Raw genomic sequence first — 25059 nt, 5'->3', positions numbered from 1 at the left:
GAAAACAAATCCTGATGGAATTACAAAGCTGATGAGCGTTTAGGGGAGAGGCAGAGGGTGTTGTGACAGGAGAATGTGACCTCTGAGGGCCTTGGGATCTGTGAACAGACCTGAAGGATGAGAAGTATGGTCAGAAAGGGGCAGCCGAGGGGGCAAGGGAAGAAAGGGCTCTAGGAAAAGGAGCAGCCAGTACAGAGGCCCTGAGGGGAGAAAGTGCTGGGCTGGCCGAGCACTAGGAAGAGGGTCAGCACGGCTGGAGCCTCGCTGGCTGGGAGGTGAAGCACCAGGACACCAGGACGGGAGCTGCAGCGTGGGGGTGGGGGCATTGGGGCTGGTGGTACAGGGCCTGGAGCCTGCAAAGGGGCTTGAGGCGGATCATAGGAAGGAGGAGCATGCTGGTGCTGATCTGGGAGGCGGGTCTTTCCTCTTTTCCTTTCGTCTTTCCCTTGGATGTCCACCCTGATAGTGCTATCGACAGACCCCATCCATGCCCCCCAGCCACTTCATGAGGTGGCTGAATGTAGAGTCTGGGGCCATCTCTCCCTTCTTTCTTCAAGGAGGGTTATGGAGGCCCAGCAGGCCTCAGATGTAAGCTGGTGAGAGTGCGTTCCTGGGCAGGAGGCTGCGGTCACTCAAGCTGAGTGCCCCTGTTCAGGTGAGTTCTTAACTTCCTTTTATTCCCTGTGGGAGTCTGTGGACAAAGGAGGGTCAGCTTGTGTTTGAATGAAGGCCGCCCCTGGACTTACTTCCACTGCCTGTAACAGCTGCCTGTCCCCAGTTCCATTCCAGGCACCAACCCTGCCCCAACCCTGGAGCCAAAGCCCTGGGCTGGCAGGCGGGAGGCTTGCGTTCTGAGCCCAGCTCTGCTGGACGCTCTAGGGCACACCCCTTTCCCCCCTGGGCATCAGTTTCCCCATCTCTATGATAGATAAATACTCTACTTTTTCTGCACTCAATGTGCGGCCCATGGATGCAGTATCAGCATCACCCAGAAGCTTGTTAGAAGTGCAGAGTCCCAGGCTCCATCCCAGACTTCCTGAATTACAATCTGCATTTTGACAACATTCCTGAGTGATTTCCATGTACTTTAAATTATGAGAAGCACTGTTCTAGGTCAGTTATTTTTAAACTTAAGACAAATGAAAATCTATAGCATATTTTTCCTTCTCTAAAGCTTTACATATAAACACATAAGAGGGCACCCACCCACTCTCTATTTATTCATCCCATGAACAAGGAGGGGGAGGAGTGTGGAGGGGTAAGTTGGAGGCACAAACTTTATTAGGATGGACGTCAGAAAGGAGGAGGAAAAGATAAAGCAGGCTGGTGGAGGGGCGGCTGCCATCTGCTCACCCCTGGAGCACTCCTGACAGTTGGCCTCTCAGGGCCCTTTCAGCTCTGCCCTCCAGGCTCCTCTGCTTTATGGGTTTGGAGAGGGAGTGCTTGATAGTCCATAGTCCAGTGACGTCTTTCCCTGCTTGTCCCTATCTTGCTGTCCTGCCCTCTTCCCCTTGGAATCGCTGAAAGAGTAGCCGGTGCTATTCTTAGTGTGACAGGGTGGTGAGGAGAGAACATACTAGTGCATTATTTATGTCTGTGAGTCAACAGGATTACATCCAGGACTCCCAGAACACCGCCCTCCCAGCTTGGCCTTCATCACAGCCATGGCAAGCGGTCCACTCTACGCAGATGGAGGGCAATTTCCCAGGACCCAGAAACCATTCCTTCTGGCCCTGCTCATCCCTGCTCAGAGTCCCTACCCCTCGACCTGGGAAATGACTCAGGAAATACCATGGTCAGTTAGGGCTAGGACAGAGCTGCTTTGGCCATATCATTTCCTTTCATCGTGCATTCAGCATGTATTTATTGAGCACATATTACATGCCATAGGTGTGGGTGCATGGGTGGAGGAAACAGGGTTCCTATCTTCCAAGAGCTCACACTTTAGCCAGAGAGTTAATGTGCAGTAGTGTAGGTTTCAGGCCTTTGCCTAAGTGAGAGCTGATCTGAGCAATAACATAGCAGAGGAGGAATTAAGAATCTTTTAGAGGAAACTGAGGCTCAGCACATATAAGGCTTGGTAAAGGTCACCATAGCTAGCGATCAGGTTGAACTCGTGTTAGTTAGAATAAAACAACTATTGTAGATCAGATGGTAGTGTGTAGCATTAGGGCTCTGGGGACTCTCTGCACTACCAGTGAGAAGGATCTTGTGGCTGGAAGGAAATTAACTGGTTGAGGTTGTCCTGTTCTCCAGAGTCATGGAGAAGTCATGTGTACTCAGAGTTTTTACAAACCTGGAGTGGAAGGACAGTTTTATTGGGGACTGGGAGTCAAAATCACATGGGATGAGAGGATAAGACCCGGAAGTGGTGCACCTGAGGCTGTGCCAGCGGCTCTGGCTGGGAGCCAACGAACCATGAGATCCTGGGCAGATCCCTTGCCCTTTCTGTGCCTCAGTTTTCTAGTCTGTAAAATGGTGTAATAATCCTTGCTCTGTCTCTAGGAAAACTATAAAAGTGTTCTGCATATTCAAGGAATGCTATAAAATTACCATATATAATTATCATAGGCTGTGTGCAGTGGCTTATTCCTATAATCTCAGCACTCTAGGAGGCCAAGGTAGGAGGACTGCTTGAGCTCAGGAGTTCAAGACCAGCCTGGGAAACATAGTGAAAACACACCTCTATTAAAATAAGAATTTTTTAAAAAGACAATTATAAAAATATATTTTATTAAATTTTTTATTAACATTATGGAGCCTTACTGTGTGCAAGTCTGTATTCCAGACATTTTCTTGTGTTAACTAACTTACACACTTAGTTATAAGATCATGGACTCTAAAGCCCAGTGGGTCCCCAGCCTGGCTGTGCACAGAACCCCTTCGGGAGCCTGTTAAGGTGCATATTCTGTGGTCTCACAGGTCTAAGGTAGAGCCCAGGAATCTGCATCTTGACCACATTCCCTGAGGGATTCTGAAGCACCTACAAGTTTCTGATCCGGACCAGAGAAGGGAAGGAACTTGCCAGAGGCCTCACATTGAATTGGAGACCAGGTGGAGGCTAAAACCCAGATCTCCAGCTCCTGGCCTGATCCTTTCCCTCTACTCTTCAGTTGCCCCCAAGTACCCTAGAGAAATGAAGGTGGAGATGACTTCGGTGACACGTGAGGATGCTGGTGGTGGTGCTAAGGTGTACGGTGCTGTGGTAGGCATTTGACATGGCTTATCCCATTTAATGGCAATAAGGATAGAAAAAGGGGCATTCGACTGGGCACAGTGGCTTATGCTTATAATCCCAACACTTTGAGAGACCAAGGTGGGAGAATTGCTTAAGCCCAGAAGTCTGAGACCAGCCTGGGCAACAAAGTGAGACCTCGTCTGTACACAAAATTTTTTAAAATTAGCCGGGTGTGATGGCGCATGCCTGTAGTCCCAGCTACTTGGGAGGCTGAGGCAGGAGGATCCCTTGCCCCTGGAAGGTCACTGCCATGAGCTGTAAACGCATCACTGCACTCCCGCCTGCCAGCCTGGGTGACAGAGTGAGACTCTGTCTTAAAACACACACACACACACACACGGACACTCTCCACAGCCACATGATCCCCTGGCTCATTTGAGCATCAAGTGGCAGATTTTAATGTACCCTTGGAAAAGGGAGACTATGAGTGAGGCGCAGAGATACTGGAGAAGTGAATTTGAAACCATACCATCGGTGCATTGTCCGTTCTCCAGGAGCATGTGCCCTCAAGGCAAGAGTTGTCTGCTAACCCGGTTACTTGAAGACAGGGCAGGCAGGCAGGAAGGAAACACGTATGTCCCACAAGGTGTGTACCTGATGCCCGTCCATCCATACCAGCCTTCCACATGAGTCCCGTGTACCTATGGGTGCTCAGTGTGCACATATTTGTGTGTATGTCCTGCCCCCTCTGTGGGTGTGCATGTGTGCCTGGGCACGCTCTGCTGTGTGTAGCACAGGCTTGAAGCAAGCAGCACCTCTGTGTGTGGGCATATGTGCAGAGGAGGATGTGCTGCTGCCGGCTGGAGCCTCTCCAGCGTTAAGAGGCTACTGAGAATGCGTGTATGTTGCAGGTGTATGTGTGTGTATGGAAAGGGTTGCAACACAGAGCTCAGAAGGAGAAGGGCCATTAGAGAACACATTTGTTTGTTGGTTGGTTGGTTGGTTGGTTTTAGACAGAGTCTTGCTCTGTCACCCAGGCTGGAGTGCAGTGGTGCAATCTTGGCTCACTGCGACCTGCGCCTCCTGGGTTGAAGTGATTCCCTTGCCTCAGCCCCTCAAGTAACTGGGATTACATGCATGCGCTACCATGCCTGGCGAATATTTTTAGTAGAGACGGAGTTTCACCATGTTGGACAGGCAGGTCTTGAACTCCTGACCTCAAGTGATCTGCCCGCCTCAGCCTTCCAAAAGTGCTGGGATTATAGACGTGAGCCACTGCGCCCGGCCCATGCTTTTCTTATTCATGTCTTTCCTCCATATTATGTGTATCATTCTTAAACCTGCCAGGTATGAGCCTGCCTCAGGACCTTAGCACTCGCTGTTCCCTCTGCCTGCATTGTTGCCCTAGACAAGCATATGCCTCACTCTCTCACCTTCTTATGTTCTTTGCTCAGATGTGCCCTCTCAGTGAGGATGGCTTTGGTTATCATATCTACCTTTGGTTATCATGTCTACCTTTGCAAATCACTCCTCACCCCTTACAGTCCATATACCCCCAGTCCCTGCTTTATTTTTTATAGCATTTACCATCTGACTTACTTGTGTATTTATTATCTTGTTCCCTTACTGGAATGCAAGCAGAGGTTTTAATCTGTTTCCCTTCACGCCTGTGAACAGTGCCTGGCCCTTAGTTGGTGTACAATAAATACTCATGGAATGAATGAATCCATGCACCACCTATACGTATTTTCTTCAAATTTTGCCAGTGAAATGTCCACTTTAGCCTCTCCTTAAGCAGTAATATACCTGAGATCACAAGTGTGTTTATTATACCTCTTTTCCAATTCACATTTGAAATGTACGTAACTATTAAGATTTTAAATATCAGGGTACCACCTAAAATCCTTTTTGCTTCCATTAGTGGTGAGGGCACTATACTCTAGGAACCACCAGTCCGGTCCAATCCCTCCTTTGGACAAATTGGATGCACTGAGGCCCCAAGAGGGTCAGGGATCAGCCCAGCGTCTCGCCCGAATTGTGACAGGACAGACCCCGGCACCAAATCTCCTGACTTCTAGTCTTCTTTTCTTTTGTAGTCTGAGGGAAACATGGAGGGCAGGACTGCATGATTCAGCCTTTCCCTGGCAGGAGACTCCTCCTGTTGGAGTGGGGCCAGACCTGCCTGGTAATTGGTGAATGGCAGCAGAGGAGAGGGCCATGGCAGGGTCAGCCGCCTCCAGCACCCCAGAGCCATGGTGTCCTCCTCTGAGGGGCCCTGGGGTTCAAAACTGATTCTGGCTAGAAATGACATGGGGATCCCTGTGCAGAGAGGATGCTAGGGGGTGTTGGGAAGGGGGATGGGGTTGGGCCATGCCTGATTATGAGCAGAAGAGTGAGACCAGACCCAGAGAGGGGTGGTGAAGACAGAGAGAGAGACAGATACAGCCCCAGCCTGGTCGAGGTGGGTGTGTGCAAAAGCCTACAGTTAACCACCCCCCAAGGTGTGCACAGTGCTTTATACTTTAGAAATCATTGCTGCATCTCATTTACTCAGCAGCTACTCTGCAAAGCAGATATTATCATCCCTGTTTTACTGATGATGAAGTTGAGACTCAGAGAGGTGAAATGATTTACTGAAGGTAGCCCAGCAATTTGAATTGGATGCCTTGCTGAGCCATAGATGGGGGAAGAACTGGCTGCACCTCTGACTGGATTTGGTAAAGGAGGGCTGTCTGTGGGAGGAGCAGGCAGGCTGAATGGATTCGGGAGCGAGGGGCCGGCTGGAAACCCACAGTCCACTCACTGGCCAAATAACCTTGACAAATCGCAAAACCTTTCTTTTTGAGGCTCAATTCCCTCATCTGTAAAATGAGAATAATGGCACTCCCTAACTCACAGCTTGTGAGGATAAAACAACATGATGAAAAATGATAACACTGAAACCGAATGCCTCGCACATTTGCTGTGCTCGGGAAGCAGCAACTTGAGTGATGAACATGAGTGCACCCGGCCCCTGACGAGTTTGTGCACAGTGACCACTTGCCACGACTGAGGGATTTCCAGTGCCTTCTTTGGCAGCTGTGAGTGAGCCTGAGACCCCGTCTGGGGGACCCGCAAGGGTTGGGGGCAGGTTTGTCTGTCCCAGAGCCCCAGGCTGGTGATGACGCCTCCTGGGGGTAAACCTCGTCTCTCTGTTGTTTACCCCATGTGCGGTGACTTTGTCATTATCATTCCTCCTGCGTTTTTTCTCTGAGTTATTTATTTTTCTGTGAGGAAGGAATGTGGGGAATTTACCACAGGGCGCTGGCCTTCACGTTCAGCTGGGCTGCAGGGCGTCCTTTCCTATAAGAAGGAAGCTGCTGAGACAGATGGCAGGAGAGGTGGAGGCGGAGGGTCCTAGCTGGCTCTGTGGCCCAAGGAGTGGGGGGCGGTTATGTAACTCACCCGGAGGCCCAGGTTCTGGTCTCTGGTCTTGAGCCTGGTAATGTACATAGCTCCTGTGGAACTGTTCCTGGCCCTTCCCATTCACCCCTGGCCTGTGGGCAAGCCCAGTGGGTGTGTTCTTCTATCAAAGTTTCCTTTCTATTCAGCTGGTCTAGGTTTGGGATATGGGAGTGGGTAGGAGAGTGGGGTGGGGGTTATCTTGAACCTCCTAGTCTCTGCTGAGCTATCCTCATTGCTTAGAATGCTTCCTTATCTCCATCTTTCAAGATCTAGGACATAGGTCACCTCCTCCAGGAAGCCTTCCTGGATTGCTTCATCCTAGTTCATCTTTCTCTTAGGTTCTATGTTCTCCCCTCATTTCCTGAAACATTCTTCCTCTTAGATCTAACATAGTGATTTGAGACTTCATCTCCCTCTTCTCTCACAAGCGTGTTGCTCTCTCCTTCCTTCCTCCCACTCCCAGGAACCACCCTCTAGATCTTTGATCTAGAATCTAGATGAGTCTTGGATTTAGACAAATCTAAAATTCATCTCCAGGGATGAATAGTGAAGCAAAGTATGAAGGGGGAGGCTTTGGATTGTGGAAGCGCTCATCCTTCAGTAGTTGATTTAGTCAACACAGTGATGGTTTCAGCCCCTCCTGGCTGATGACTTCTGCTGAGTCTGGGGACATTTGCAGAGGACGGAGACCAGTCCTGACCCTAGGGCTAAGGAGAAGGACCACATCTTTGTGGTGGGCCCAGAGTGTGCCAGGCCCTGGGAGGAGTAGGGAATCCACAGATGACCTAGGCCCTGCCCTGACCCTGGCAGAGGCAGTTTAGGGGAAACCACCTCTTTCCCCTGCCCTGACTTGCCACCTTTTTGTCCTTTAGCTTATGTGTTTTCTCTGGAAAGGTAGGGTGTGACGGCCCTTTCTGTATCCCTAAGGCCTCCAGGGAGCTGGGGGTGGGGAGAGTGAAATAGCAGGAGGGGGCTTCGTGAGCACAGGCCTAGCTCACCAGGGTTGGACTGGAGAGGTGGAAGGCTGGGCTGTGATCCTGTGATCCTGTCTGTGAGCCCTCCCTTTTCAGTTTGCTGTATACTTGGGGCTCAGCCGGCCTCTCTCTGGGTTACCATCTCAAAGTTTCTAAAAATCGACTGATTATAGATTAATGATTACCCCAGTAGAGTGGGCAAGAGAGAGGCTGTGGCTCCTGGCCTTTGGCAGGGCCCTGGTCAGCCAGCAGGGAGCAGGGCTTGTGATCTGCAAGGATAGACGATGGGCCGGGCCTGCGCTGACTGAGGAGCTCTCATCTTAGCTTCCCCTAACCCCTCCATCTCTGCCCTCCCTGATCCCGACCCAGTGCCAGCAGAGAGAAACCAGAAGTTTGGCCAGGCCCAGCCTCCTTCCCCTGGGTTTCTGAGTTTTTGCAACCTGCTGTTTCCTCTGAGCCCTGTTTCTGTTTGGGGCCTCTGGGCCAGGTTGAACAGGGGAGGAGCACTGATCTAGGAGTCTGAATGGACTGATGAGGGCTTCTGACAAGAAATGGCTGTTGGGCTGGGCCTGGGTGGGTGAGTAGGAGGGTGAGTTTGCTTTGTGGGGAGCTCTTCCGAAGGAAGGCGTCCAGGCTTGCGATCAGTCAGACCACGAGGGGCCCTTGCTAAGCTGTGAGACCTGGAGTGAGTTAGCTGCTTCTGTGTGCCTCATCTTCCTCATCTACGAAATGGGGATAAGGGAACCTCCTCTATGAGCTGTTGTGAGGATTAAATGAGAAAAGGCACATTAAACCCCTGGCTTGGCAGCATCTGGTGCTTCCAAAATGTTGGCTCTTGTCATTCTCACAGATTTCGTGTTTATTCTGCAAGTGCCAGTGGAAGATGTGGAGGGGACCAGGGAGGAATACAGAGGTGAAGCCGTAAAGGCCCCTGCCCTCGAGGCCGCTGCAGTCTCTGGGGGAAAATAGGGCCCAGCGCCTGATTGCTACAAAGCAAAACACTGGGAGGGGGCGGCATGGCCCATGTGACTGGCCCTGAACTGGGCATTGGGCCAACCTGGGCTTGAATTTCAGCTCTTCCTCTGGTTGGCTGTGCGACCTTGAGCAAGTCACTGCACCCCTCTGAGCCAGCGTCTTCTCTAACGTGGAGATGAGGATAGTGCTGGCCTCCTGGGTTGCTGTGGAAGTAAGTGAAGTAAGGCCCTGCCCTGGTACCTGGCATGTGGTGAGCACACCCTGAAAGAGAACTTTTACTAGAATGAATAATACACAAGGTGATGGTTATGAAGTGGTGCAGGTAGAACGTTGGTGGATCAGGGAAGGCTTTTTGGAGGGGGTGGTAGCATTCTAGGTAGGCCGGAAATCTGAGGGATTAGGGCATGTAGAAAGGATGTGAGACAGAGGAGGGTTCCCGGTAGAGGGGGTCTGTGCAAACGCTGCTCTGCAGGCAGGAATTCACTGGGCAACTGTGGGAACTGCAGGCCACCGAACTCCCTCCACTGTTGCCGAGGGCACAGAGAGAAGGTGAGTGAGCTCTTGGGCAGGCCCCAGTGGAGGGGCTTTGAATGCCAGGATGAAGCCTCTCCTCTTGATCCTCCATGTCCTGGGGAGGCAGCAGAGGGTTTGGAGCAGGAGAGAGGCATGAGTGGAGCCCAGAGGGAGGAAGATGAATCTGGCAGCGTGGGGCGGGTAGATTGGCGGGGGAGAGACTGGGGGTGGAGAGGCCATTTAAAAGGCTGTTGCAAAATCGGTTTTCCTGATAAAGAGCTGGGCTGAGTCATCTGTGGAGGAGAAAAGTCATATCCAGCTCCTTCATGTTGCTGTCGATGTGGGATTTTCCTGGCTTCGTCAGCCAGGCAATTGGCTGCCTTTCCCGGAGGCTTTGAGAACCGAGGCCCGAAGGCCGGCAGGAGCATCCAGGGAGAAGCTTGGCTTCAGGGAGGACCCAGCAGAGTGAGTAAGATGAGCGCCCGGAGGTGCCTTTGCGGCTTGGGGTATGTGACTTAGGGCATGTGGATCCCCCTCTGATCTTAGTCTCTCCTCTGGGCATCAAGGGAGAGGTATGTGGTGATTTCTGCCAGCCTGTGAGTGGTGAGGCGGGGGCTGGGCCTGGGGCTCCCCACCCCACTTCTGTGTCTTCTCCCATGCGCGGCAGTCCTTCCCACCAAAGCCTAGATTATTCTCCTCCCAAGAGGAGGTCTGGCAGTCTGCCGACCCAGTCAGGTCGCACTCGCCATGACTGTGGGGATGGAGAACTCCCCAGGGCATGGAGCCTGTGCCGTTTCCTCCTCTCAGTGGGAGGAGTGGGGAAGGGGCTGGCAAGGTAGCCAGGCCATTACTCAGGCCTCTCCATTTTCCTGCCTCCAGCTGAGCCAGAGGTTGTGCAGTGGCCAGTCATTGGTTCCTTCCTGACCTCACCAGGGGGGCAGTTTACCCAGCCTGTTTACCCTTCCTGTTGCCAAGACCCCTGGACAACCACAATGGGCTGCCTTGAGCCAATCTCTATTCCTACCCCTGGCTCCCTGTCCCACCCCACCCCACCCGACCCTGGCTGGACACTCCCATTGACGGCATCGTGTGAAGAAGCATTTCCTTGAATTCTCCCTGTCCTGACCTTGTGCTCTGGCCTCCCCTCCCCGGCCCCACCTCCCTCCTGTGGATCCTCCGTCCACACGGGCCCCAAGTGGTGGGCAGAACAGGCAGCTGTCCACAGTGGGTGGTAGGGGTGGGGGAAAGGGTTTGTCCCTTCCTACGCCAAACGAGAACTGGGGTCTCCTGACTCCCAACATTGTGATCTTCCCACTCTACTAATCTTTCATGCCCTAGCAGTCCTTTCTACCTTAGTAAGAATGAGTTCATCAACTCTTCTTCTGAGAGGAAGAAGTGGGAGAAAGAAGGAGTTGTTCTAGGCAGCTGGGTTTTCAGGGGAGAAGACACTGCTGAGGGGCATTGATCACGAGATGAGGAAGCAGAGGGCTTTGCAGACCATCATCCAGGAGCACTGGAGCCTCTCTTGTTTTTCGTCTTTCCAGAGTCCTAGTCTGGAAGGAGAATAGTTAAGAGATTAGACTCAGAGCCAGACTTTTCTGAGTTTTGAATTCCAGCTCTGCCACTCTTAAGTTGTATGACCCTGGGCAGGTCTCTCTGAGCCCCAGTTTCACCTGCAGAATGAGAAGAATCACAGGACTTACCTCTTGGAGGTGCTGTGAGAACTGAACAAGGTGGTGAGCATAAAGTGCACAGCACTGCACCTGGGCTGCAGCGGGGGCTCGGTAGTGACCGCGGTCATGGCAAACCCCTTCTAATGACTGTGCTGGTGCTTCTCGCCTACTCCCCCACTCCAGGATTTACCCTGTTGGACCCAAGTCTCCTGACCCCAGGCAGCTTTTCATTGTGTCCGCGCTCCACCCCTTCCTCTCTTGAAGGCCTGTCTTCAGGGCTCCTGATCCAATGTCCAGGGTGGGTCTTTAAAGGGCTAACCCCCCAACCTGGCTCTGCATCAGTTTAGGTGGGGAGGCGGTGGGGACATCATGACTTGCACAAGTGCAGGCCACAGCCAGGCCAATTGAGGGTTCAATGAGGTACCTGTCCCCTGTAGCCTTTGGCTACTTCCCCACCCCCACCTTTGACACCAGGAGCAAGATCTTGGAGCAGCTGCCTGGGATATTGCCAGAGAGGGCAGCTCCCTAGTCTGAGGAATTTTAGATGGACTTGCCCCCTGGTGCCCTGCTACAAGGGACTCTGGGGTGCCCCCTCCCTCCCCAGCTTTGTTTGTGAAGGGTGGCAAAAATCATCTGGATGGCTGGCTGGATCTGGTCCAAACCTCCTGCTGAATTCCTTTTCCATGGAGTCACTGTGGGCTGGAGTGCGGGCTGCAGGAGCTTGCCTTGGAGGGCAGGGCTCTCTTACCTCCTGGCCTTTTCTGCCATTCCTCTTGTTCCAGAACAGTAGCTTGGGAGCAGTTCTAAGCTCAGAGAGGTGGCGGTGATGGGATCTTAGCAGCAGCCCAGGCTGTGAATGGAGCCTCACTGGGAGTCAGCTGACCTGGTCTTGGACTCGCATCCTCCTCTCTGACCCCTTCCTTGGCTGGGCCTCCCAGGCCAGCTTATTTCTAAAGGCCCTGCACACTCTGACATTTGAGGATTTTCTAAACCCATGGCCTTCTAGAGCCAGTAAAGAGAAAAGCAGAAAAATGCAAGGGCATTGAGAGGTCTGGAGTAATCAAACACTGAAGTGCTTTCTATGAGCCTCGCACGGTGGGAACCGGCCAGCCAGGAGCCTAGTGCTCTCTGCAGTAACGTAGAGCCAGGTGTGAACACAGCTCTACTCCTTCTGGCTCTGTGATCTTGGGCAGCTCACTTTACCTCTCTGAGCCGTAGATTTCTCATCAATAAATAATAATAGTTTGTGCCTTGTAGGGTTGTTTTGAAAATTAAATAATATGAGTAAAGTATGTGTATAGGTATACAGTAAGTGACCAATCAATGTTAGCTACTGTTGCTGCAACTATGTCATAAGAAACACTGGTAGGACCACAGATGTTTATCCTGACCCTGTCCCAAGGGGATCTGATGTATCTGCAAATCTCTGCAGGGCTGTCAGGCTGGAATGAATGAGAAAACTTTTTTTTTTTTTTTTTTTTTTTTTGAGACGGAATGTTGCTCTGTCGCCCAGGCTGGAGCGCAGTGGTGTGATCTCGGCTCACCGCAATCTCTGCCTCCCTGGTTCAAGTGATTCTTCTGTCTCACCTCCCAAGTAGCTGGGATTACAGGCCCCTGCCACCACACCCAGCTAATTTTTGTATTTTTGGTAGAAATGGGACTTCACCATATTGACCAGGCTGGTCTTGAACTCCTGACCTCATTATCCATCTGCCTTGGCCCCCCAAAATGCTGGGATTACAGATGTGAACCACCGCGCCCGGCTGAGAAGATTTTTTTTCTGTGCAGCCTGGGGAGGCAGACCCACATCAAGAAAGTGGATGAAGGCTGGACATGGTGGCTCACACCTGTAATCCCAGCACTTTGGGAGGTTGAGGTGGGTGGATCACTTGAGCGCAGGAGTTCAAGATCAGCCTGGGCAACATAGTGAAACACTGTCTCTACAAAAAATACAACAATTAGCCACGCATGGTAGCATATGCCTGTAGTCCCAGTTACTCAGGAGGCTGAGGTGGGAGGAATGCTTGATCCTGGAAGTTTGAGGCTACAGTAAACCATGATGGCGCCACTGCCCTCCAGCCTGAGCGACAGAGCAAGATCCTATCTCAGAAAAAAAAAAAAAAAAAAAAGTGGATGGAAGTTAATGTAAGGAGGAACTTTCTAACAGAGGAATGTTAATTAGTGGAAGGCACCTCCTGGGGGAGTGAGCTCATGCCACCTGAGTACATCAGCAGAGACTTGCACACTCAAGGGTGTGGTTTTGAAGATGCAAGAATTGTGTGGGGATTGGACTTGGTGACAGCCGCCTCTGAGATTCCGAGGTTCCGTGTTTGGGGGCAGTAAGCTCTGCTTCCCCGCAGCTCTGGAATCCCCTGCTATTTGACCTTCAGCGAATCTCCTATGCTAGAAGAGTATCTGACCTTTTCCAGGCAGTGGAATGGGGTGACCAATTGCCAGCTTATGCCAGGAGAGCATGAGCCCTCTGCCCACCTGGGCTTCATGGCAGTCAGGCCTTGGCATTCATGATCTCATTGTGGCCTCCCAACACTCATGTTGAGTTAAGGAGACTGTGGCTCTGAGAGGTACAGTAACTTGCCAAGGTCACATGGCTAGCAAATGGCAGAGCCTGGATTCAGGCCAGGATGCCTGGTTTCTAAGCAGAGCAGGGGAGACAGATGCTGCATGAGCTGAGCAACCTCTCAGAGCCCTCCCGTGTGGCTGGCACCCCATCCCTTAGGCACCTCCCAGGGGAACAGCCTGGCTAATAGACATCTTTAATAGATAGGGTGATCCAGGCAGGAGAGGAGTCCTATTGAGGGGAGTAGTATCATGGGTGGGTGGGATAGGCTATGTGCTTTCACTGTTTCTAATAGGTTAGGGGAAAGCCAGGTTCGATGGAGGAGGAAAGAAGGAGGTTGCGGCCAGAAAACCTGTGGCTGCTTGGCCTGGCCCCAGTGGAGTTGCTGTGACGCTGCTGGTCACAGCTTCTCTGCTCTGTGTGGACCTCCCTGTGGCTCCCATGTGGGGTCAGCCAGCTCTACCCTGGGCTACTCTCTGGACCTCTGTTTCCCACCTATAAAACAGGGTGGTGATGCAATACCTCCTCTGTAAGAATTCTTCCAGCTCTGAGAGTCCATGAATTCAGAGCCTCGCTGGCAAGATGCCTAGAAAGACTGTCCCTGGAGACAGACTCAGCATGCCATGGCCAGTGCTAATGAGGGCAAGGGAGGGGAGGGCAGGGTCAGATTCCTCAAGAACTAATTAGCTTCCCACAGTAGGGAGGAGAGGGGTGATGGAGGGAGGAATTTTCTTAGCCACTGATGTTGCTTCTGACCCTGGTCACGGGCTGATCCATCCACCTGTCTGTCAAGGCGTTTGTTCATGCATCCTTTGTTCATTAATTATTCAATAATTATAAATTGAGCACCAACTGTGTGCCAGCTGGGCACTGGGGACAGAAAGAGAAATGGTTGCCTATAGTGATCTTATAGATTAATAGGGGACTGAATTCAGCCTGATCTCAGGACCTCAAGTCCCAGACTGACCCCTGACCCCTGATGACCTTGTTCCTGCTCCTTATGTCCCAAAGAGACCTTTTGGGATGAGCAGACAGCTTGAGCATGGGCTGGAGACCCCAGAAAGAACAGTTCTGGCTCCAGCTTTGTCACCCTTGGCTTTGCAGCCTTGGGGCATTTCCTTATATATCTCTGAACCTCCGTTTCTTCTTCTGAAAAACACAGGCAAGCAGTGCTTGTCTCATTATGGTTTTGTGCAGATAAAATAAAAGAATGCAATGTTCTAGAGTAGTCGTTGGTGAAACTAGCTCAATTTGTTACTTTTGTAGTGTTAAAGGATGTGAATTTTAAAATGATTATTTAAGTAAAAATGGGAAGAAATCCTGGGAGGAGATAGAATAATGACACAAACAGTGGTTACCTGATTGTGATATGGAGTAATCGAGGATGGGGTGACACTTTTTACTGTATATCTTTTTATGTTTTAATTTTTAGGGCCAGATATGGTGGCTCATGCCTATAATCTCAGCATTTTAGGAAGCCAAGGCCAGAGTATCACTTGGGCCCAGGAGTTTGAGACCAGCCTGGGCAGCATAGCGAGACCCCTTCTCTACAAAAAATACAAAAACAAAATTGGCTAAGCGTGGTGGTGCACACTGATGATAGTCCAGCCATTTGGGAGGCCAAGGTGGGAGGATGGCTTGAGCCCAGGAGGTTGAGGCTGCAGTGAGCTATGATGGTGCCACTGCATGCCAGCCTGGGCAACAGAGCAAGACCTTGTCTCAGAAAAGTAAAAATAAAATAAAAATGAATGAATAAATAAATTTTTAGACCATGTGAATGTATTACCTACTCTAAAAAGGGGAAATATTAGTGACATCTCTTTATAAAATCAAAGCACATGCCTGTAATCCCAGCACTTCGAGGTACTGAGGTGGGCGGATCACTTGAGCCCACCTGAGTTTGAGACCAGCCTAAGCAACATGGTGAAACCCTGTCTCTACAAAAAAAACATTAGCCGAGTATGGTGGCACACATCTGTAGTCCCAGTTACTTGGGGAGCTGAGGCAGGAGAATCACTTGATCCCAGGACGTGGAGGCTGCAATGAGCTGAGATCTCATCACTGCACTCCAGCCTGGGTGACGGAGTGAGACACTGTCTCAAAAAAATAAATAAATACAAATTTAAAAAATTAAACCAGACAGTGGTTTATTAAAATATTTTTGTTTAAAAAAATTAGAGCACATTCCTATACTATAAGTCTGAAAGTATAAAGGGCCCTAAGGAGGGCACACAGAAAATATTCTGGGGGTTCATTTATGCATTCAGCAATATCTACTGAGTGCCACTGTATGACAGGTGCTGTTCTAGGAGCTGCTGTTACAGTGATAAACAAGTCAGGTGGCTGGGTGCGGTGGCTCACGCCTGTAATTCCAGCACTTTGGGAGGCCAAGGCAGGTGGATCATCTGAGGTCAGGAGTTTGAGACCAACCTGGCCAACATGGTGAACCTCCGTTTCTACTAAAAATACAAAAAGTAGCTGGGCATAGTGGCGCATGCCTGTAATCCCAGCTACTTGGGAGGCTGAGGCAGGAGAATCACTTGAACCCAGGAGGCGGAGGTTGCAGTGAGCCGAGATTGCGCCACTGCACTCTAGCCTGGGTGACAAGAGCGAAACTCCTTCTCAAAAAAAACAAAAAACAAAAAAACAAAAAAACATGTCAGGCAAGGTCATCGCCCCTTGGAGCTATGCTCTAGGCGAGGAGATGGATAATAGAGAGGGAAACATAAAGATCATTTCAACTTGGTGAATGCTATGGAGGAAACAAAACAGATTGGGATAGGAGAAGGAAAGGTGCCTCCAGAGAGGGGACATTCCAGCTGAGACTTGAGTGGCCAGAAGGAACCAGCATGGACTGCTACCTGGGAAAAGATTATTCCAAGCAGAGGGAGCAGCAAGTCCAAAGGCCCTGGGGAAGGAACATACTTGGCATTTTCAAGGAAGAGAAAGCAAGCCAGTGTGGCAGAGCCTAGTGAGAGAGGAGAAGGCGGTGGGGAGAAGCCAGGGACACGGAGGGACTTCTAGGGTGAGGTGTTCGTACTCAGTTTGGTAAAGTGCTGTATCAGCAACTGTCAGGGGGAATCCAAATCAGGGACCAGTTAATCCTGAGAGGATAATCAGAGTGGCGTAGAGGCGGTGGCATTTGAGTTGGGCCATGAAAGGTAGGTCAGGGCTGATTACGAAGTGAGCTAATTCTAAGAAACAGTGAGTGACAATTAAATTCCAGAAGAAGAGATCCTGTGTAGGAAGGGCTGAGGCGACCATCTCGGTCTGCCTGTCTGTCTGTGCACCCCTGTGTCACTGCATTCCTGTTTGCTAACTGGGCTTCTGTCCCTCCCTGCAGCATTGGGCCAGAGCACTAGCCTCACGGAGAAGGATCTGAAAGAGGCCAAGGCGCGGAGCCAGCAGATTGCAGCCCAGCTGACCACCCCTCCCAGCTCCAATTCCCGTGGCGTCCAACTCTTCAACAGGCGCCGGCAGAGGGTGAACGAGTTCACCTTGGAGAGCCACGGCCAGAGGGGACAGAAGCCCAGCCAGGAGTCCCTCAAAGTGCTCCCTGAAAGTCCCCCAGGCCATGCCCCGGGGCTCAGCCTGAGTTCCACCTCGCTGCCGGAGCCAGGCCCTCCACGGCACCCCAATCCCCAGAGCCCCGACAGCGGGGTCCCTGGCCACAGCATGGAGGGGTACTCAGAGGAGGCTAGCTTGCTGCGGCACCTGGAGAGGGTGGCCAGTGAGGAGGAAGAGGTGCCACTGGTGGTTTATCTAAAGGAGAACGCAGCACTGCTGACAGCCAATGGGCTCCACCTGTCCCAAAACCGAGAGGCCCAGCAGTCCTCACCGGCCCCACCTCCAGCTGAGGACCACAGCCCAGCTGCAGATGTCAACCAAAACCTTGCCTCGCCCAGTGCCACGCTCACCACACCAGTTTCTAACAGCAGCCACAACCCGCCAGCCACCGATGTCAATCAGAACCCACCGGCAACTGTCGCTCCACAGAGCCTGCCACTCTCTAGCATCCAACAGAATTCCTCAGAGGCCCAACTCCCATCCAATGGCACAGTGCCTGCTTCCAAACCCAGCACCCTGTGTGCTGACGGGCAACCCCAGGCACCGGCCGAGGAAGTGAGGTGCAGCACACTCCTAATTGACAAGGTATCAACTCCAGCTACCACCACCAGCACCTTCTCCAGAGAAGCTACGCTCATCCCCAGCTCCAGGCCCCCAGCCTCAGATTTCATGTCCAGTTCCCTGCTCATTGACATCCAGCCCAACACCCTGGTGGTGTCAGCAGATCAAGAGATGTCTGGGCGAGCAGCTGCCACCACACCCACCAAGGTCTACAGTGAGGTCCACTTCACACTGGCCAAGCCCCCATCAGTGGTCAACAGGACGGCCAGGCCTTTTGGGATCCAGGCGCCAGGGGGCACCAGCCAGATGGAGAGGAGCCCCATGCTAGAGAGACGACATTTTGGAGAGAAGGCTCCGGCTCCCCAGCTCCCCAGTATCCCAGACAGGAGTCCCCGGCCACAGAGACACATAATGTCCCACAGCCCCATGGTGGAAAGGAGGCTGATGGGGCAGCGAAGCCCGGCCTCAGAGAGACGCCCCTTGGGGAACTTCACTGCACCCCCCACCTACACTGAGACCTTGTCCACAGCCCCTCTGGCTTCCTGGGTGAGGTCTCCTCCCTCATATTCTGCCCTGTACCCCAGCTCCGACCCCAAGTCTTCTCATCTGAAGGGCCAGGCTGTTCCTGCCAGCAAGACAGGCATTCTGGAGGAGTCGATGGCCCGCCGGGGCAGCCGCAAATCCATGTTTACCTTCGTGGAGAAGCCCAAGGTGACCCCGAATCCAGACCTGCTGGATCTGGTACAGACAGCGGACGAGAAGCGGCGGCAGAGGGACCAGGGGGAGGTAGGCGTGGAGGAGGAGCCCTTCGCACTGGGGGCCGAGGCCTCCAACTTCCAGCAGGAGCCAGCACCTCGCGACAGGGCCAGCCCCGCGGCGGTAGAGGAGGCGGTCCCAGAGTGGGCCTCCTGCCTCAAGTCACCCCGCATCCAGGCCAAGCCGAAGCCCAAACCCAACCAGAACCTCTCCGAGGCCTCTGGGAAGGGGGCTGAGCTCTATGCCCGCCGCCAGTCACGGATGGAGAAATATGTCATCGAGTCTTCAAGTCATACACCGGAGCTGGCCCGCTGCCCATCACCTACCATGTCCCTGCCTTCCTCCTGGAAATACCCCACTAACGCCCCCGGGGCCTTCCGAGTGGCATCCCGAAGCCCAGCCCGGACCCCGCCTGCCTCCCTCTACCATGGCTACCTGCCTGAGAACGGGGTCCTGCGCCCAGAGCCCACCAAGCAGCCGCCGTACCAGCTGCGGCCCTCGCTCTTTGTCCTCTCTCCTATCAAGGAGCCTGCCAAGGTCTCGCCAAGAGCTGCCTCGCCTGCCAAGCCCAGCTCCTTGGACCTGGTGCCCAACCTGCCCAAGGGGGCTCTCCCTCCGTCTCCTGCCCTGCCTCGGCCCTCCCGCTCCTCACCGGGCCTCTACACCTCCCCCGGCCAGGACAGCCTGCAGCCCACTGCTGTGAGCCCTCCCTATGGCGGTGACATCTCCCCTGTGTCTCCCTCCAGGGCATGGTCTCCCCGAGCCAAGCAGGCCCCCAGGCCCTCCTTCTCTACCCGGAACGCCGGGATTGAGGCTCAGGTGTGGAAGCCTTCCTTCTGCTTCAAGTAACGAACCCCACTGGGGTCCCACTGCCGGTCAAGTTCCCCTCCTTGAGGGCCAGATGGAGAGCAGACGTGGCAGGAAATGGCACAGAGCTGAGTGAGGAGAATGGGGAGTCCATGGTTCAAGGTCAGATGCGGCCACCAGCTGGCTTTGTGACCTTGGGCGAGTCGCCTCCCCTCTCTGAGCTGAAGCTGCCCCTCCCCTACTACAACAGGGGTCGGACTCCGTGTCTGAGTGGGGAGGAGGGTCATGGAGAGAGAACTGTCTGGCAGCCCTGATGCGGTAGAGGGGCATCCACTGGCCTTTGTGAGCTGTAGGGATGCAGCGTCTGATGCCAGCGTCTTGCTGGAGGAGTGGCCTAGAAGGGGATCCTAACAGGGACTTCTGGAGCAGACAGAGCCTGCCAGTGCCTGTGGAGTCAGCCAGCCAAGGGTCTGCCTCCTCAGCTGCCCCAGTGGAGGCCTCCCTCCTGAGGCTCAAGCTCCTGGCATCTTTCTTCCTATCGCTGGATTCTCACCTCCACGGGCCTGTCTCTTCTGCCTCTGCCTTCTGGACACCGTTTCCTCTCCGCTGCTTCAGAGAGCTTTGCCTCGCCTCCGCCTGCGCTCCTCTCCGGGGTCCTTCTGCTGGCTGCGGACTCAGCCCACCACTGCTGTCTGACGCTTTTCTTCCTGCCCCCCTCCGAGGCCTGGCTCTGTTTTAGGGAGACCACTGGGCCCAGGCCTCAGCCCCAGTTCTTCCTGGCTTGCTGTCACTGCTGTAGGGGTGGGGGACGTCCCAGGGGATCCCCAGGAGGAGAGCCCTGTAGGAGGCTGTGCAGATGTGGGTGTGCCACAGGGAGGGTGGCCCCTAGCCATGTATCCATTGGCTGTTTTGGCTTCAGATTCAACCAAGATCTGCCTGACTAAAAGAAGCCACCTCAGTGCACTGGAACGGGGCCCAGGGGGAGGCAGGAGAGGAGGGTTCTGGTCCCATGTCACCCTCCCATTTGCTGTGTGACTTTGGCCCACTCACGTTCTCTCTTTGGGCCTCAGTTTTATCATTTATACAAAGAGGGCTTTTCTAGCTGTAACAATCTGTGAGGATTGAGAGGATAGGCTGGTTCTTTGAAGGAAGACCTTGTAAGTGACAAGACAGTCCCCTGGGAAGAAAGAGAAAGGAAATGGGCTATTGCCAAAGGACAGGTGGCGTTAGATGGCTGTGAGGGTGACCTGGTGAGGGAAGGGTTGGAATGAGCTGCTGCAAGAGGCCAAGGGATGCCTGGGCTGGGCTGGGCTGGCTCAGGCTCAAGATTGCCTGGGGACAGTGGGAGCACCAGCAGGACCTAGGGCAAGGCATAGCAGTGCAGTGGGAAGGGACAGAGGAGATCTTAGAGTTTTGAGGAAAATCTGGGACTTGAAACCTGGATTCTAACAGACCAACTGCATGTGTGTCTGTAGGTCTCAGTTTCCACATTCATACAGTGAGAGTGTTAAGTCAGGTAGCTGGAGACTCCCCGTCACCTCTGACACTTTTAGAGGTGATATGATACAGCCCCCAACCAAACCAGGCTTTGTGGGGGGTGAGAGAATATAGACATAAGTGGCAGGATTCAGATGGAAGCTTCGCAAGGCTGGGGGCCGAGGACCACCCACTTCTCTTTCCCAGTCCTATTTCTGGGCTCCCCAGTGGGGCAAGGGGTGGTGGAGGCGGTGCCCATGCTGGGCTGAGCCTGCAGTTTTTGTGAGCTCTGGGCTTGTCTCCATGGAAACAGGGGTGCCTTCTTAGTGAGCTCATTTCACACAAATCAAGGGGATATGCATGGGGGAGTTGTGAGTGAGCTCAGCTCCTTCAGGCCTGGCCCCTCCCAGAACAGAGTGAAGCCCCTGCCCTGGACCCCTGCTCCCTTCGACCCTTGAGGGCCATCAATAGAAGAGCCCACCCTTCATTCTGCAGCTCCTGCGGCCAGGCTGAGCTCTGCCCCCAACTTTGTTTTCTCTCATATTCTCAATACACTCTGCCTCAAATCCGTCTTGCTTCTTTCTTTCTTCCGTGCTGCTAGGGGTCAGGGTTCCCTTCCTCCTCCCTGATTCTAGCCTGGGAAGTGGAGTGGGCCTGCTCAATTACTGTGCGTGAAAGTGTGGCTGTGTCCTGCGTGCTGCCTGCATCTGCTGTATGTCTGGTTCTGCACGGGTACAGACGTGTGCTGGCTTGGAAGTGAGGCCTTCCTCTCTACAGCACTCAGGGAGCCAGAATCCTGTGCAAATAGCAACCTTTTGTTCTTTCCTTCCCTCAGAGTTTGGCCAAAAACACTGTAGAGGATTTTTGGGGAAAATGCACTACCTCTTCTGGTTCAGGTTTGTTTGGGTTCTTTACAAGTGGAATAGAAATGCCTCTAGCCAGCATTCGTTCTCCAGTTCCCTCAGTCCCTCCCTCCTATTATCTACACTTGGCCATTTCCCACTTTTGCCATTGTTTTCACTGTCTGGATCCTGAAAGCATGGAGTTTTTGCCCCTGGTGGGGAGGAAAGAACTGCCATAGAGGGTCAGGAGAACTGGATTCTAACCCCAGGTCTGCATCTGATTCGTGTGTGACCTCAGACAACCTCTTCCAATCTCTGGGCCTCAGTTTCCCCTTCTGTGCAGTGAAAGGATTACAGAAGGTGGTATGGGAGCCCCGTTTGGTCTCTGACAGTCCAGGTTTGACTGTGTTCTACTTACGCATTCACCTCACACATGTGCCCTGCTTTGGGTCTGGGGTTGGGTTGAGCGGATGCTACTTTTTGAATTTTCACCCACCGCATTCCCAAGGAGCTCTGGTGTGCATGGTGCATTGAACAGTCTGTCAGAAAGTGAAGAGTTCTGATTTCCTGCAGCCTTTTCCTATTGTGCACACCCCCCACTCCAAACATACACACAGAGTCAGTGCCCAGGCATGGCTGTTAGAGTGAGGTCAGGTTCTGGCCCATCTCCAGATATGAGGAGCTGCTTACCACTGCCCCCAACATTCAACCCCATTTGAGCCTTTCTGTTTTGTAGTCTTGGCTGAATCGTTGTTCCTTCCACTTATTGGCCCCAGCATTCCCCTTGTGGTCACCAAAGGGAGAAACAATGCTTTAGAGATTTTTAGGTGGTTATCATAGCTCTCCTGCACAGCCTACTCTCCTGGCTGAAGACCCCAGGTTCCTCTGCCTTGGGTGGTTACTGACTGGCTTGGGTCATGAACTCTAGGCCCCACCTCCCTGCTCAGGGTGGCACTGTGGTCAGGTGTTGGGTCATGCCAGAGCCCACCCTGATTTGGCATTTGGCCCTAGAGCTGGGACCTCCCTCCCAGCTCCTTTCCCTAAGCTGTGGAGTCTGCCCTCTATGACCAGGCTGACTGGGATGTTTCATAGACACAGAGAAGCTCCCAGTGTCTCTGGCTCATGTATACACAATTCTGACCCTGGGAGGAAAAGAGTGTGATCCCAGGCTGAGCCTTAACTTTCAGCTTGATGACTGGGAGCTTGGATGTCCCTAGGGAGTCTAAGGGTCACTCCAGCATTAGCATCCCATGAAAAATGTCCTGCTCAGGCTGTTGTATAACATTCCCCTTTAGTTTAAAGGGCTCCAATTTAGAGTCTGGGCTCATCTAGCAGCTGCTACATTCTGTTTGGATAAAACATACAATTAGTGTCTATTTCCTTTGGATTGGAAGGAATTAGAAGACCCTCAGTTGGATGAGAGGATGACTGGCTTGGTTATGGCTGATCACTGATTGGATGAAAGAATAAATCTTTGGATGGTTCTAGATTTTGATTGGGTAGGAAGCATGGAATGGCCTGGCTAGCTCTGAACTGTGGTGGATGACTGCTAGTGAATTTGGATTGGATTGAATGGCAAGGTGGACTGGTTATTGCTGGAATCTGATTGGGTGAACAGTTGGAAAGTTCAGGAGATACATGTTAGGCAGGGATTCCCAAGCCCTCCACTTTCAAACCAGTTCAAACTGCTTAAACATGTAGGCTTTGAGCTGCACACACACACACACACACACTTCCCGGTGGGGCAGAACACACTAGATTGTTATTTATACCTCTGAGCTTCATTTTCATCATTTGTAAAATGGGTGTGATAATGCTAGTTACCTCACTAGTCTGTTGTGAAAACCTAATGAGATAAAGGATGAGAACGAAGTTTGTAGACTGAAAGTCCTTAAGTACATAGGAAACAGGTATGGCCGTGCATTGCCAACCAGTGCTTCATAGCCTCCAAGCTGTTCACCATCTTGGCCTCTCCAAAACCACACTCCCCTCCCCATGCTGTGAAAAAGCTCAGTGAGGGGCATGTGCTGCTGTCGGGCATGTGCATGACCCGACTTCCTTTTGAATTTCCATCTGTCAGGAGGATCTTCCTCTCTGCTTGGGTATCCAAGGAAAGATGAGGAAGTGACCATGGCGACATGGCAAGGGGTTTGGGGCTGAGAGGGTCTTTCCCTAAGTCCAACTTTAATAATAGTCAGCTGGGCTCAGTGGCTCACGCCCGTAATCCCAGCACTTTGGGAGGCTGAGATGTGTGGATTACCTGAGGTCAGGAGTTGGAGACCAGTCTGACCAAAATGGAGAAACCCCGTCTCCACTGAAAATACAAAATTAGCCGGGCGTGGTGGCACATGCCTGTAATCCCAGCTACTCCGGAGGTTGAGGCAGGAGAATCACTTGAACCCAGGAGGTGGAGGTTGCAGTGAGCTGAGATTGTGCCATTGCACTCCAGCCTGGGCAACAAGAGCAAAACTCCATCTTAAAAAAATAATAATAATGGTCAATATTTTTACATTTTAATTTTGAATAGGTAATACATTCATACGGTTCGGAAATCTAAACTTATATAAAAAGTAATATATTAAAAAGTCTTACTCCCATCTCCCTGCCCCAGCCTACTCTTCTGGTTGAAGAGCCGGGTTCCCCTGCCTCAGTAGTTGTTGACTGGCTTGGGTCATGAGCTCTAGGCCCCACCTCCCTGCTCAGGTGACACTGTGGTCAGACGGGAGGACATACAGAGCCCACCCTGACTTGGCATTTGGCCCTGAGACACTAGCCTCAGCCTCTATCTAGTTCTTCCCATGTGGCCCTGGGTCCAGGACCTCCCTCCCAGCTCCTCTCCCTAAATCATGGGGAAATCGAAGCCTCCCTCAGCTAGCCTGACTGAAAGCTTCCTGGGATGTACCACAAACAGAGCAACTCCCAGTGCCTCAGGCTGCATGCCCTGATCCTGTTCTCACCCCATTTCCTAACAGGTGACCACTTTGGTTAGTTCGCATGTATCTTTCTATATCCTTCTAGTATTATTTTTTTAATTGAGACAGAGTCTCGCTGTGTTGCCCAGGCTGCAGTGCAATGGTACGATCTCGGCTCACTGCAACCTCCGTCTCTCAGGTTCAAGCGATTCTCCTGCCTCAGCTCCCGCAGTAGCTGGCACATGCCACCATGCCCGCTAATTTTCGTATTTTTAGTAGAAACAGGGTTTCTCCATGTTGGCCAGGCTGGTCTCGAACTCCTGACCTCAGGTGATCCGCCCACCTCGGCCTCCCAAAGTGCTGAGATTACAGGCGCGGGCCACAGCGCCAGGCCCTTCTAGTATTTCTTTATGGTAATCAACATCTATTGAGCACTTTCTTCCAAGGAATGAGCCGATATATGTAATGTTCTTTTCCATCAGTTATCTCATTTAACCCTCACAACAACCCTATAGGATTAAGTACTGTTGTTACACCCCATTTTACAGAAGCAGAAACTGAAGCCCAGAGGGGTGAAGGAACTTGCCCAAGCTCAGTTAGTAAGTTAAGGCGTCTCTCTCCAAAGTGAGTCTTAACACTGGAGCAGACACAAGACAGCGGGGGCTCTTCAAGCGTTCTGGGCTGAGTTTGGGCGCCTGCGTTTTATTGCAGGTACTACCTGACTTGGATCGGTGGCTTCCCTTCTCGGTGTAATAGACAAATCGGACTCCGTCCCTTCCTAAAGCCCGGTGTGGAGGAACCCA

General features: G+C 52.4%; 1 protein-coding gene across 5 annotated transcripts in view; it reads left to right on the top strand.

Moving 5' to 3' along the window:
- The window catches only part of LOC105466864 (synaptopodin), a 74910-nt gene that overhangs the window by 47018 nt on the left and 2833 nt on the right, over positions 1–25059 (top strand). Inside the window, exons 1-2 of one of the 5 annotated variants that reach the window (XM_011715980.3) lie at positions 9099–9120; positions 16679–19038. In XM_011715980.3, coding sequence (XP_011714282.1) covers positions 17011–19038 — 2028 coding nt within the window. In that variant the 5' untranslated portion in view covers positions 9099–9120; positions 16679–17010. Of the gene's footprint in view, positions 1–9098; positions 9121–9337; positions 9550–16678; positions 21071–25059 lie in introns of those variants that run through there. The other 4 variants (XM_011715978.2, XR_011624573.1, XM_011715975.3 and 1 more) reach the window with 4 other exon arrangements.

This window comes from Macaca nemestrina, chromosome 6 (assembly GCF_043159975.1).
Source record: "Macaca nemestrina isolate mMacNem1 chromosome 6, mMacNem.hap1, whole genome shotgun sequence".
NCBI lineage: Eukaryota > Metazoa > Chordata > Mammalia > Primates > Cercopithecidae > Macaca > Macaca nemestrina.
This window is presented reverse-complemented; position numbering and strand designations above follow the sequence as displayed.